At 42.3% G+C, this 14,010-nt stretch overlaps 1 protein-coding gene across 2 annotated transcripts in view; it reads right to left on the minus strand.

The window, feature by feature from the left end:
* The window catches only part of CAMSAP2 (calmodulin regulated spectrin associated protein family member 2), a 78,134-nt gene that overhangs the window by 984 nt on the left and 63,140 nt on the right, over window positions 1–14,010 (minus strand). For both annotated transcript variants that reach the window (XM_081010754.1, XM_081010753.1), the window contains 9 exons: window positions 13,512–13,605; window positions 12,454–12,536; window positions 10,391–10,460; window positions 5,949–8,124; window positions 4,602–4,738; window positions 3,553–3,773; window positions 2,942–3,011; window positions 1,532–1,647; window positions 416–534 (listed from right to left, as the gene is read on the minus strand). In XM_081010754.1, the coding sequence (XP_080866880.1) occupies window positions 416–534; window positions 1,532–1,647; window positions 2,942–3,011; window positions 3,553–3,773; window positions 4,602–4,738; window positions 5,949–8,124; window positions 10,391–10,460; window positions 12,454–12,536; window positions 13,512–13,605 (3,086 nt within the window). The remainder of the gene's footprint in view (window positions 1–415; window positions 535–1,531; window positions 1,648–2,941; window positions 3,012–3,552; window positions 3,774–4,601; window positions 4,739–5,948; window positions 8,125–10,390; window positions 10,461–12,453; window positions 12,537–13,511; window positions 13,606–14,010) is intronic.

Consider the following 14,010-nt stretch of genomic DNA (forward strand, 5'->3'; position numbering starts at 1 on the left):
AAACTACATTCCTGGTGCACCAGAAAGTTATATTCTTATTTCAACTAATGTTATAACTATTTAAAAATCTTTAGCATCAGAACAAGCTCATGAGAAGTGTTAGTAGACAATTTCACGGTGTATGTATTCCTATTCTGGCAAGAATATTGTATTAAGGAGACAGCTTAGCTTAGCAGAGGACCCAGAACAGAGGATGAAAAGGGGGTTAGGAGTTTCAGTGCTATGGCTGCACCAGAAATACCATTAATGCACACCATTAATGTTTACGGGGTCTTGGTAAACAGAAAGACTCCCCTCTGAACTTGCAGTGTAAAGAAAACTGTCCCCCCAACACTTCCTACCTACCCACAACCTGAACTTCAGATTTTCAGTTTCTTCTCCCCGCCCCCCCTTCCCCTTTACAGGTTTGCCTTACCTCTAATATTTTATTCTTCTGACCTTCGTTTACTTTTCCAGCCAAGCAGCAATGAGCCAAGGCATTCTGGATTATATGTTTGTTGGATTTTGCACTGGGTTCTTTGTACAGCTTTGGTCCTAGAGAGAGAGAGAGATTTTTAAAAACATATATATGAATAAATGAACATGGTTTAGAGCAGGCAGAGGCAAGGAACCTTTCTGGCTCTGGGGGCCAGACCTTTATAGCTGCACTCCAAGTGATGGACTATATGGAACTGGCTGAGATGACCGGCAGAATTCGAGACCAGGGAGAAGGGTCGACGGAAGAAGATTCGAAAAAATTCAAAATATACCTTCAAAAATATTGTAATATAAAAGACTGCTAGAAAGAGGTTGAAAAATGAAAATTAGGTCGTTTTGGTAGATATGATATAAAGGATTAAGTAAAATGAGTTGATGAAATTGACGAAACAGAGGAGGTTTAATTACATTATTTTAAATTAAAATACGTAAATGAAAATAAGGTTAGAAGGACTTGCTGGAAATACGATCTGAACTAGAATACAAAACTGGGAGGTGAGAGGAGGTCATGGACATAAGTAAAGGGAAAAGGCTATGTAAAGGTTTAATTTGTTTTTGTTTCATTTTAACTTAATGCATTTTTATACTTTTTGTTAAGTCTTTTTTTTTATCCTATTTTATTGTTCACTTTTATCTTTTTACTTTTCGCTTTGTTAAGGTTAAATTTTTCTTTGTATTTTGTATGGTTTTTCTTTCTCTTTTTTGTAACTTTAAATTTGGAATAAATGTCATTTAAAAATATATATATATATAGCTGCACTCCATGGGCCAAATTTGACAGGTGGCCAGGGCAAGGAATTTCTAAAGAATTTCCTTCAAACCAAACTCTTAATACTCCAGCTTCTCAATCTTTATTATGGTTGGGGTATTTAACTACCACCTGATACTAAGTGAAGCAAGATTGTAATCTGGTACACTGGCTTGCTGTTATTACTCTGTATTACTTTTTCTCTGTTACTTACCGGCTTTCCCCACCACCACCACCACCACCCCAAAGCATCTACATGTTCTTGTTTGTAGCAAATAATTCAGCACCAACTCTTAATATACCAACCTGTATATTCTGTAGCAGAAGCCACAGAAGATGTCGTTGATGCATTTTCCCAATCCTTTTCTCCATTACGACTTCCACAACGACTTGGGGATACGAAGCCTTCCACAGATTCAGACCTAAAAGTTGCATTTAAACAGGAAAGAAGATTTGGCCAATCTATTACCAAGCATGATTTCACAATGAAAAAATGGTAGCATTTCACAACGAAAGACCTGAAGATAAAGCACTGTTAAACACAAATATGGAATCAAATGATTTAACAGCACGTAAGTTCTTCCAAATATCCAAGTAGCTTCAGGAATGAGTGGGAAGAATGTCAACTGTCCATCAGGCAAAGCTGGCTAAATTCTGAAAAATTGGCGGGTGTTTCCAGCCCCTTTGCCCTTATAAAGCTATCACAAATAAGAAAATTTGAATATGAAAGCATCCCCTCTACTTCTTATTAGTCTACACAACTTAGAGAATTTAATTCACTTGTAGATATTTCAGTGGCTTCTTAAAATTAAGGAGAGCTGAATGATTACATTTTAGAAGTGCCATCCTGTGTGTCACGAAATTAAAAGATGCCTGCTTCTTGGGAGAAAAGCAATGACAAACCTAGACAGCATCTTAAAAAGCAGAGACATCACCTTGCCAACAAAGGTCCGTATAGTTAAAGCTATGGTTTTCCCAGTAGTGACAGCTGGACCATAAAGAAGGCTGATCGCCGAAGAATTGATGCTTTTGAATTATGGTGCTGGAGGAGACTCTTGAGAGTCCCATGGACTACAAGAAGATCAAACCTATCCATTCTTAAGGAAATCAGCCCTGAGTGCTCACTGGAAGGACAGATCCTGAAGCTGAGGCTCCAATACTTTGGCCACCTCATGAGAAGACTCCCTGGAAAAGACCCTGATGTTGGGAAAGATGGAGGGCACAAGGAGAAGGGGACGACAGAGGACGAGATGGTTGGATAGTGTTCTCGAAGCTACGGACATGAGTTTGACCAAACTGCGGGAGGCAGTGGAAGACAGGAGTGCCTGGCGTGCTCTTGTCCATGGGGTCACGAAGAGTCGGACACGACTAAACAACAACAAATCCTGTGTGTGTTTATGTGTCTTGTGTATGCCATTCCGTGTGTGTTACTACAGGTTTTGGCTCATACCTAGCAATCTAATAAAAAAATGTACATATCAGCAGAAGCAATTAAACAATTCCCTGCAGCCTGGAAATTAAATATGTGTAGATCTGTTTTGTGGCGACCGTGTACGGAAACGGCTGTAAGAACATACTCAAAGTTGGTCTAATCTGAAGAGCCATGAACTATTCTTAATTATGCATTAACTACTGTCTCACTGAATTCACACTGATGTGCCAAGTCACATAAATATGATCATTTCTCTCAAATGTAAACTGGAACTGAATATTTACCTTGGCGTTCTCTTGCCTGATTGCACACTGTCGTCTCCAGTGTTCAATGATGCCAACGAAAGGCTAGATGCTGAGGGGAGATGGGGGGAACAGCAACACAGTGAAGGTGTGAGCGTAGGTAAATGCAAGGAACTTTAAAAGAATGCAGATACAGAAAACAGAGTCTGTGAATTAGATGCACCACCAGGAAAGAAAAGTCGCTAAGTTTTCTAAGAAATATTCTCTCTCTTTACTGGCCCTATGAACTCTACATCTGTAAACATTTAATGCGTATTTTATCCTCATAAGTCTTTATATAGTAAAGGTAAATGATAGTATGGTTATAGGTTGTTCTAAACATAAACATCACCATGGAGCTCTGTATCAAAAGTATGGAAACCTACTTTAAAAGTAGAGGCAATGTTGTCGTATTGGTCCAGGTCATGCTGACTCAAAATTTAACTATGTAAGGAGTGATGAACCAATCATTCTTTGCAACTTTTCTAATGTGATAACCAGGCATAATGAAAACCAGCAGTCTGGTAGCATTTAACAACCCCTCTCCCCCCAATCTCTGGGCAAAATGTCAAAGCTGGAATTGCAGCATCAAGACTCCTCCTTATATTTATTACCTGGAGGACCTTTGATTGGAGTTTTAGGTGACTCAATATGATCTCTATGAATGGATTTTGGACGTGGCTTCTTTTGTTTGGACATGTGGAGGCGAGGCTTTATGACAATGTCCATATCTTCCATCAGTTTCAGCTGCTTCCGCCTTATATATTCTTGCTTAATAAACTCTCGACGTGCTCTATCATCTTCCTTCTTCTGACGTTCTTCCTCAGACTTCCTCCTTAGAAATTCAACATCGCCATTAGCAAAGCCATCCTTCTCATAAACTAAAACCAATTTTTCTGATTATAAGTTACCCGAATGCCAAGTATCCCTGTTACATTCCCAGAACATATTTCCAAATTTTAGTGTACATATTTTAACTGTACGCTCCTGCTAAGCTTTGTGGAGCAATTCACACAAGTATTGGCATACTCCTAAAGATGCAGTTGAACCAGATTAGGGTAAATATTAAGTAAAATGCCCCTTAGTACTTCAGTACCACCTAACACTTTAGTATTGTGTACCCGTAAATATCAAAATTTGGGTTTCATGGTAATATTCAAAGAATAATTATTTTGAAAGTTTAATATTCCTTAGTTATGCAAGAAATTTATTTTAGAATGTTCACATTTTCACATTTAACTGAAGATCGGACACACAGTGTTTCATTCATTCTGAACACAGGAGAGCTGCAAATAGCTTCTCTTTGCGAGTGATTGTTGCAGTGGCTGATGTGGGTGCCTTTTTTGCTCACTGAAGGGGTGAGGCACAGCCACACCAATGTGTGGCCCTGCCTCTTTCAGCTCTTTTAGATGTGGCAGCCATTTTGTGTTATGCCACACCTCTGGGCACCCATTTTGTGACTGGCTTTCTAAAATTTCCAAATGTGTCCCACTGGCCTAAAAAGGTTGGTGACACCTATCTTAATCAGTTAGTAGAAAGTTTTAAGTGGTCTTAGCATAGGAAACAGTTTGACAACAAGGATCCCTCATAGGGTATAGCAATTAGGCATCTGATTTCTAAATTTAACTCTCTCAGAATGACTAGCATCTACAGTTGATCTTACTTTGTTTCTTCTTTCTTATATTCCAACTCTGCTTCCAGTTGCTGCTTCCGAAGTAAGGTTTCTCTTTCCCTTCTCAATCGCTTCTCCAGCAATGCCGCCCGCTTCACTGCCATTTCGTTTTCAGCCTTTTGATCATCCTTGAAGCAATATTTAGGAAGGAATGTCAATCATTATCTCAACATTGGTAGAAGACTCTATCCACAGTAGAGCCATTGAACTAAAATGGATTGCGATCCAAGAGACAAATTTAAAGATTGGTCTGAAGCAGGGGTGTGGCACCTGGGGCTTCCAGATGTTGCTGAACTACAACTCCCATCACTCTGATCATTGGTCGTGCTGATTGGGATTGATGGGGCCAAAAACATGGGGACCAGCACAGGTTCGTCATCCCTGGTCTAAAGTTACTGAGACAACTATACCAAATTATGCAAGGTCTAAGGTAAAGGTAAAGGGACCCCTGACCATTAGGTCCAGTCGTGGCCGACTCGGGGGTTGCGGCGCTCATCTCGCTTTATTGGCCGAGGAAGCCGGCGTACAGCTTCTGGGTCATGTGGCCAGCAGGACTAAACCGCTTCTGGAGAACCAGAGCAGCGCACCGAAATGCCGTTTACCTTCCCGCCAGAAGGTACCTCCCCTATTTATCTACTTGCACTTTGACATGCTTTCAAACTGCTAGGTTGGTAGGAGCAGGGACCGAGCAACGGGAGCTCACCTCGTCACGGGGATTTGAACCGCCGACCTTCTGATCAGCAGGCCCTAGGCTCTGTGGTTTAACCCACAGCACCACCCACATCCCAAGCATGCAAGGTCTAGTACTTATTAAAATTAGATTGTTCAGTTGTAGTATTATACCCCACTGGAAGCTGTGCTAGATTAACCACTCCTCTATAAAGGGTCACACTCCTCTATGGACAGAGAATGTCTGTATTACACTCAACCGCAATCCTGTAACCTATGATATGGTTTATTTACAATACATTTGCAGGGAGAAGTGAATACAACTCCACTTGCAGAGGAGCTTAAATCATTTATTATCTGCCCTAGTGTTTTATTTTGAACAATACACGATGGTGAGAAAGGCAACAGAGGTGAGTCATTCCCCAGCTCCTGCCTGTTGCAACTGTGCTTCAAAACAGCTTCTCAAGCAAGTGCTTAGCAAGCTGTTTGGAGCATGACTGTGAGGGGTGGATGATCCATGGAAAGAGTCAACCAAACACAAGCCACCCAGGTCCCACTCACCATAGACACTTCCCATACCCTCTGTTACACAGGCCCTGACCATCTGCCCACCACCACCAGAGGCAAAAAGATCCTAAATGCATGCTTGTGATGTCCTCGTTCACTTACCTTGAAAAAGAATCCACAGCACACTTTTTGGTCATCTTCCAATTGTTCCTTGTCACTCTCTCCCTCTGATTTCTCAACAGACTCTTCTGACTTTTCTGGTGGCTTCAAATCTGTGAGGGAAACTTCTATGAGGTTAACAGTTTTGGATGCAGGTTCTGGAAATCCTGGTGGGTTCAGCACCTCTTCATTTGGGGTAAGGCAGACAGTTTCTGTAATGGGCTGCGAAAGTACTTCAGACACTGTAGATTCCAGAGGCCTGGCCGGTTGTTCCTCTGGCTTTTCCTTTTCTGCCTGTTCTGCTTCTTTCTCACCTGCTGTTTCTTTGTCAGCCTCTCCCGTTGTATTTTTGACCTTCAAGCGGTTACGTTCACCATCATCTCCAAAACAAACAAAAGATCTAGTTTGAATTGATACCTGACTTGGAGAAAATCTTCTCAAACGAGGAAGGCTGTCCACAGATCGCGGTGCAGTCAAAGTGCGATTCAAAGGTGTTAATTTCAGTTCATTTGGCCTAGGAGTCCTTTGCATTTTACTGGGGAGAGTGGAATTCTTCCTAGAGGATGACTGTGGGGACTGGTGGGAAGATCGGGGAGATTCCACGGAAAATGGGGCAACAGGGAAGGGTGAGCCTGCAAACCTTAATGAAGGCTTCAGCTCCTGAACCTGCTTCTGAGGAGAAGGCTGAGGTGGTGAAATAACCCAAGCCTGTTGCTCCCTCATCTGCATAAGCATCTCTTGCTGAAGTGAGAGGCGTTGCATTTCTTGCTGCAAGAAATGCAGAGAAGAATTGAGCTTCTCAATAGATTTTGTATATTCCAGAAGGTCACTGTCATTTAAGTTTTCTTCCGAGGGGCTCACCAAATTGCATTGCTTTTCTATATCAACCGGTGTGTTGGGGGACTTCAGCCATTTCACGTGAGGATTTTCAGTGCTTGCTTTAATTGCCTCTGTGGCCTTGTTTAGTTGCTCACATGGCTTTTGGGCATCTTTTTCTTTCGGCCTACTGCTGTCAGTGAACACTTTCTCATCCTCTGCGCCAGCCGCCTCTTCTCTAAGTGGTGAAATCCCGTCACCTTTCTTTTTCACAATGTTAAGGAACGCCGTCCTTCCCATTTTTTGTCTCTGCTTCGTGAAAGCAGCCTCAACCTTCTTCTTCTGGGCTTCAATTGCTCGCCTCTTCTCTTCCAGCTTCATTTTCAGTTGCACCATTTCAGAGGCCAGTAACTGTGTGGTATCTCTTGCCTGAGGGAGAGGAGATTCCTCAGGTATTTGAGCCCAAGAAACCATGTGAGGAATGTTCAGCTCAGAACCTTCTGGTGTAGTTTTCTGAGAACTGCTGCCACTACTTCTGCTGTCTGTATGATTCAGCTTCTTAAATTTCTGCTCTGCAAAGCTGGTCATTTTAACACCTGAACTTGAGGACGCACTACTGCCTGCTTGTGATTTGGCACTTACTGAGCTTGGACAAGGGCTCAATTGTTCCTTATGGTTGATGCCTCTGCTATCAAATTCTTGAAGGAATCGAGATGGTTCTTCCATATCAGAATCCAGGCTTACAGTATAGTCCCTCAAGGTTGAATCCTCATCCATAGTCTCTGGAATGTCTGAAGGGACATGTATTCCAGTATCTACTTCTGTATTGTCAGTCATGGGACTGAGAGCACCTTTTGTATCTGCAGTAATATCGGGATTACTCTGGTTGGGTTTAATATTTGAATTCAGGATGCTCATCTCCTTGTTGTGAAGGAAAAACCCATTTGTAATTTGCTCTGGCTGAGTAACACTGGGAGATTTCTCACTATCGTGGATAATCTGCAAAGCCTGCTCAATGCTTGGTGTCTCAATCCGATTGCCAAATTCATCGGTAACCAACCTGTTTTGTAGCGCTCCATTGGGCAGGCTGTATGGGTTAATCTGGTTCGCATTCCTTTGATTGCTGTCAGCCTCTAGATCACTGCAAAATTCCGTATCCTTTTCTTCTTCAATATCTTCACTTTCCTCTTCACCATTCACAGGCTTGAAGGACAGGTTCTTTCTAACAAGTCTGGGCATACGGCTGGTATTTTGCGCAATGCCTTCGTTGCTGAGAGATCTAGTCATTCCTCTGTTTGGAGTCTCACGGATGCTGTCCTCTTTATCAAAAGAAATGTCAAATGAAACACCATGTGCTGAAGATCTAGAAAGGGAATTAAAAATGAGACTGCCATTAAAGCAACCCTCCATTTAAAATGTTGGAAATATTCCAGCATTTTTATATTGAAGAAACAATATATTTTATTTTATAGCATTAATGCTGGCTTCAAACTCTAGCAGTAAAATGCAATACAAGGTGACAGCATTATTAGCATTATCTAGTCCTACATCCATTGAGCATAAAGATATGGTCTGCACCAAATGTTTGCTCATTTCAAGGTTTGGGGCCCTCCATATATATAGTAAATAAACAAATCCCTACCTTGCCTCTTTTTGATCTTCTGTGCAGCCCTTGTTTCTCACATCTGTTGCCCCTTTGCTAGGGCTTCTTTCTGCTTGAACTATGTGATCCCAGCCAGCCAGGGATCAAGCAGTGAATATGATATTATATCGTTACAGCACTACATAGCCAATCAAGATATGACTACCTGATGTCACTGAGGGCAAACAAAACAGACAGAGTGAGGGCTGTTCTTCTTGGACTGGTCATATAGGTGATCCCAGCCAATGAGATCACCAATTGCCCTCACTCTGAATGGGCAAACACTTTTACCCTCTTTTTGTTACAGTTTCTTGAATGACTGCCAAGCAGAAGGGTGCTTTTTCCTGCAGAAAATTACTTCACATCCATTTGGCTCAGGCCCAACAAAAATCTACTAGTGTTATTTAATCTTTTGTTACATACATGTATTTCTTGTTCTGAATATCTAGAAAATGTCCTTGTGACCATTATATCATTTTTGTAAATATAAAAGTGAAAACCCTTCTCAAAAAGGAGTAGGGATGTCCATTCTCTCTTGACAATTGACAGAAGCAAACAAGCAAGCCAGGAAGAAAGACCCACCACACAATTTGAGCTACAAGAGGAGGCTCCTAAGTGGTGCAGAACTTCCATCTATTTTCCCTTTCTAAAATGCATGTGCTGGGGGAGGACATGTCGTGTTCCTTCTAGGGTAGTTTGTCCATCTTTGGTCCCCACCCTGCACTCAACTCTCGCCAGTGGCTCCTAGAAGCTGTCTGCATGGGACAGCAGCCACACCCTGGGAACAACTTTGACTGGTCGGATAAACCAGGTGAAGGGTAGCCAATGGGTCTCAAACCTTCAGTGAGTTAGGGACTTTCCCTGCATTCAAAGACAGGTTCTGGCAGTTTCAGCAGACAAGACCAGTAGTGGGTCCAAGGATCAAGAAGGCAGTTTCTGCACATGCTGTAGAAAGAAGTGAGGGGCAGATGGGGCTCATCTGGGAAGGTAGCACAGCTAGGAGAAGGAAAACTCTGATCCTAAACCTCTGCTGCCTTGTGGGATATTATTTTGGAGATGTAAGGGCTAAGGAGTGAACCCTACACAAATGCAGAGTGGAGGCCCTAAGATAGTTGGATGGAGACTTGTATGCCTCCTTCCAGCAACTCCTGATGCCAAGCGTATTGCTTTCGCATGTAGCACGTACATGCACAGGATCTGCTTACTCTGTACCATCTTCCACAAATGAGAGGTTATGGATCTTAGAAGTGGGGCCTATGTCTACAGATTTGCATCTATAGAGCTTTTCACTTTAATGATTCTGGGCGACATCCAACGACGCTTGCCTGCCTTTGCAATGGAAATCCACTTGCATAGCAGGGCCCCAACACTGGTTCTGGAGGGCCCCCCAAACCTCTGCAGGGTGAGGAGGAAAGATAAATGCAGAAGGCACACTTGTTCATGCTATATTAGATCTTGTTTTGTATGTGTACAGTGGCGCCTCGCAAGACGAAATTAATCCGTTCCGCGAGTATCTTCGTCTAGCGGTTTTTTCGTCTTGCGAAGCAACCCTATTAGCGGCTTAGCGGATTAGCGCTATTAGCGGTTTAGCGGCTATTAAAGGCTTAGCGGCTTAGTGGATTAGCTGCTAAAAGGCTATTAAAGGCTTAGCGGCTTAGAAAAAGGGGGGGGGGGGCGAAAAAAAATCTCAAGACTCGCAAGACATTTTCATCTTGCAAAGCAAGCCCATAGGGAAATTCGTCCTGCGAAGCGCATTGAAAAACGGAAAACCCTTTCGTCTAGCGGGTTTTCCGTCTTGCGAGGCATTCGTCTTGCGGGGCACCACTGTATATGAGTCCTGTGGCTTTTCAGTGTACTTCCCCATGTGTAATCCATGAACGGTTTTTCAGAGCAAGGCTATTCAATTGAAGGATTAATTCCCTTGCATCACACAACAATAGGAAATGAAGCATTATGGCAGTATGGCACCAACTAACCAATGACTTACCTCTTTTCTTTGGGCCATGTCCCTACGTATCCATCCATATAAGACATAGATGTAGATCGTCTAATGCCGCCTATCCAAAATCAAAACAAAAAACATATAAGGGTGAATTCTTTTGAAACTTTTAAAAAGAGGATTAAAAAACTTCCAGTTAACAAATCAAATAGGTGGCTTCTGCTCTTGATTCGATTTAAAGCAGACAGACCAAATAAATTAATTTACATCTCATTCAACATTTTGCAGAAAATTATCAAAGAATGCACATCTATGGCTCTGTACATTACTATCCAGGTAAAACCCTAAGCCAAAGTACTGAAATTCACCGACATCAGTTACGTTGGGAATGCAACCATTCAATGTACTTCTGTCAACAATAAATAACATGAATTGTGTTTATGCCATTAATACTCCTCCCCTATTTAAAAATATGCTTTACCGTGGAAAAAAAGAGATACACAGAGATGGGAATCACAAAAAATTAGTTCTACAGAATATTCCCACTTTAGTCTATATTACTGCTTACCTATGCCTTGTACTTTAAAAATATACAAAATGATTCAATTGAACTTGAAAAGTGTGATTCACTCGTTCCTACTTCTCTTGCTCCACTGTTTTGTGTTAATAATGGATAGCAAGGGAATAGAGTATCAGACTATGATGAGAGATCCAGATTCAAATATCCACTGAGCCATAAAACTCCCTAGGCAACATAGCATCAGTTACTACCTTCATCATAAGCTACCTCTCTGGGCTGCTGCAAGGATGAGGTGGGTCAGAAAATGAAAATGCATATTGCATAAATAAAGCTTTCCAGGATAGATCTAACATAGGAATCTGCCTTATATTGACCCAGATCCAGACTATTAGTCCAACAAGGTCAACTCTGTCTACTACACTGACTAACAGCAGCTCTCCAGGATTTCATACAGGTGACATTCCCAGCAGGGGAATCATGCCTTTCCACCCAGGCTTGCAGCAGCTAGATGTCTGTCTACCAGCCTGCACACTTCCCTGGCCACTCCTCTGCTGTTCTAGGCGGCCAGATGTGGCACACAGCCTCCTTCGGAAAGGGAACAAGGGATGGGATGAGGCACCAATACATCTCCTTGCCAAAGCTGCAAAGCATGGGGAGCAGTAATATAGCTCCCTGCCAAGGGTGCAAGGGAGCCCAGGTACGTGTCAGGAGCCAAAGTCAGGTGAAGGTGAGCAATTAAAAAAAAAACACCAGTGTCAGTGAAGTTAACTTTTTATTCAAAGAAACCAAAACAGCCTAGTGATCCCAGCAACTCTTCCCAATAGCTCTAGCTCCAATGAGACAGTTGTGCCGAATGAAGGTCCCCGTTTTCCCACAGCTGCCTAAGTCCCCTCCTCTCCAGGGCTTTCCCCCCAAGAAATCAGAGACTATGTTGGTGCGCAACCAAACTCTCCTCTGCTCTTTGCATTTCTATGTGTGTTCTGGGAGACCAGTGGGGAGGGGAGCTGGTCACAGCAGGAGGGGAAGACTCCCTGGCTTCTTCAGCAGCCTGCCTCCTCCCTGTCTCCTGGCCCCACTCCTCTCCAGCCTCTGGTTCTGGACTGCTGTCTGTCACATCCTCTTCCTGTTCACTAAGCCCTGTTGCCTCTTCAGCCTCTCTTTTCCCAGTCTGCTCCCTCTGACCACTCATCGCCATCCTACCACCAGCCCCCTGGCTCTGAGCCTTCTTCCCCTGAGGACTTCCTTGGGGGTTCCCCCAGCTGGTGCCTCCCACCACTCTTCTGCATCCAGTCAGTCCATGACATCACACACCTGATTCCCAGCCCTACTTGGAGATCCTGGGAATTCAACATGGGATTTTGTACAAGCAAAGCAGCTGGTCTACCACTGTGCTGCAACCCTTCCCCTTGTAATTCTAATAGTCTAATAATTCTCGGCACTCATATGTAGCACTCTGTAGTTTAACACTTAAAGATAATGGTTGGAAAAAAGGTTCCCTTCTTCTGGCAGAAGACCAACAAAGGAAGGGAACATTTGGATAAAACAAATCTGAACAGGGCAAAAGCAGAATCTCTCAGCTTTTTGCTATTACCTGGAGCAGGTGTATAAGGCTGCTGGTGAGCATGGCTAGCAGCTGGAATCTGATGAGATGGTGGGAAAGTTGGGCATTCCACACTGCAAACAACCAAAAACAGAACACCACGGTTAACTTCTTCTAATTTAAAATCTTGCAGCCCTGAACATTTCAGGAGACAATATCATGCTTTAAACTAGGCCTGAAAGCACGAATTTAGTGCAATTAAAATATATTTCTAGATTTGAAAGGTCAAATTTTAACTGAATCTGTTATCATATGAAAAGGTATTCCGTAATACTTATATTGGCGCAATAATTTGTACTTCTGTCTCAATTCAGACAAAGAGCTAAATATAAATTTCCTACAACACGTGAGTTATGTGTGGCATCTGAGGGGAACTATTATCTTCATTACAGAATTTCTTAAAACATCACATAACTGCGATACTATGGCATTTTTAGAAATTTTAATTCCATCTATGAATTGCGTGTTGCAAATAATATATTCGGTGCTAGTAGCGTTACAGTCAAATGTGTTTATAGCTCACTTGGAGAAGAGAAGCCAGGAGTAAAGTGAAATTCTCCCTCAGTTTCTCACAATGCCACATTACTTTTTCACAGGTGTGAAAGGCTGCTGGAAGAAAAATGGAAACCCGCCCCCCATGGAGGCACAGCTGATTGTGCATTGCCCCTTGTATCACAGACAAATCTTATGGACACCACCAACCAAACATTTATAAAGGCTAATTGACTTCCTGCTGAATAGAACACCAGATCCTTAACAAACAAGATATTTGGGCCCTACAAGGCTCTATTAATTCCACTAGCAAGTTTATAAGCTGTCTCAGCGACAAAATCAGGACTTTGTGTCCTGACACTTGGAAGAAAGAGCTTGTTGTGGTGGTGGTTTGAAAATAGCCTCGCTATGGTTGGTATTAAAGCTTGTGGTTAGGTTAACAATAATAAATAAAAAGAGCCAAGCCAAAAAAGAAGCACTGTTGAGCACTGTTGTTGTTGTTTTTTAGTTAAAACTAGCCATATAAATACCTACAAAAAGGAGGTTGGGAATTATACCTGGCTATCAGGTCAGAATCGTGTGAAACTTCTGGATAGTTTCTTCTATTGGCATTGGCAGCAGGAACAGAGGGTGCTTCTTTTGCAACATCAGCTAAAACAAAGATTGGCATTTTATATATTATAGCTGTAGAGGTAAAAGTCAACAAAAGAACAACAGCCAAGCTGGGCTCTGTATCATCAGAAGAACAAGCAAGTTAACACCATACACATCCATATAAATAACTAAATTTCTTAGCCACAAAAATTTAAAGCAACCAGTTTGACACACTCTAGAGTAAATTCATGTAAGAACCAAGACATAGGCAAAGCTTCAGTTGGTTTAGAATGCAGCAGCAAGGGTGCTCATGACAATGCAGCTGTGTGAACATATTAGAACATTTGCATGGGTTGCCAATAAGCTCCTGGGCACAATTTCAAATCACCTGCTACCTAATTTTTTTAAAGCTATCAATGCCAGGGATTGAAGCTGAGACCTCCTGCATGGAAAGCACCTGTG

The sequence above is a fragment of the Podarcis pityusensis genome, assembly GCF_964106645.2.
Source record: "Podarcis pityusensis genome assembly, chromosome: 6".
Classification (NCBI taxonomy): Eukaryota; Metazoa; Chordata; class Lepidosauria; order Squamata; family Lacertidae; genus Podarcis; species Podarcis pityusensis.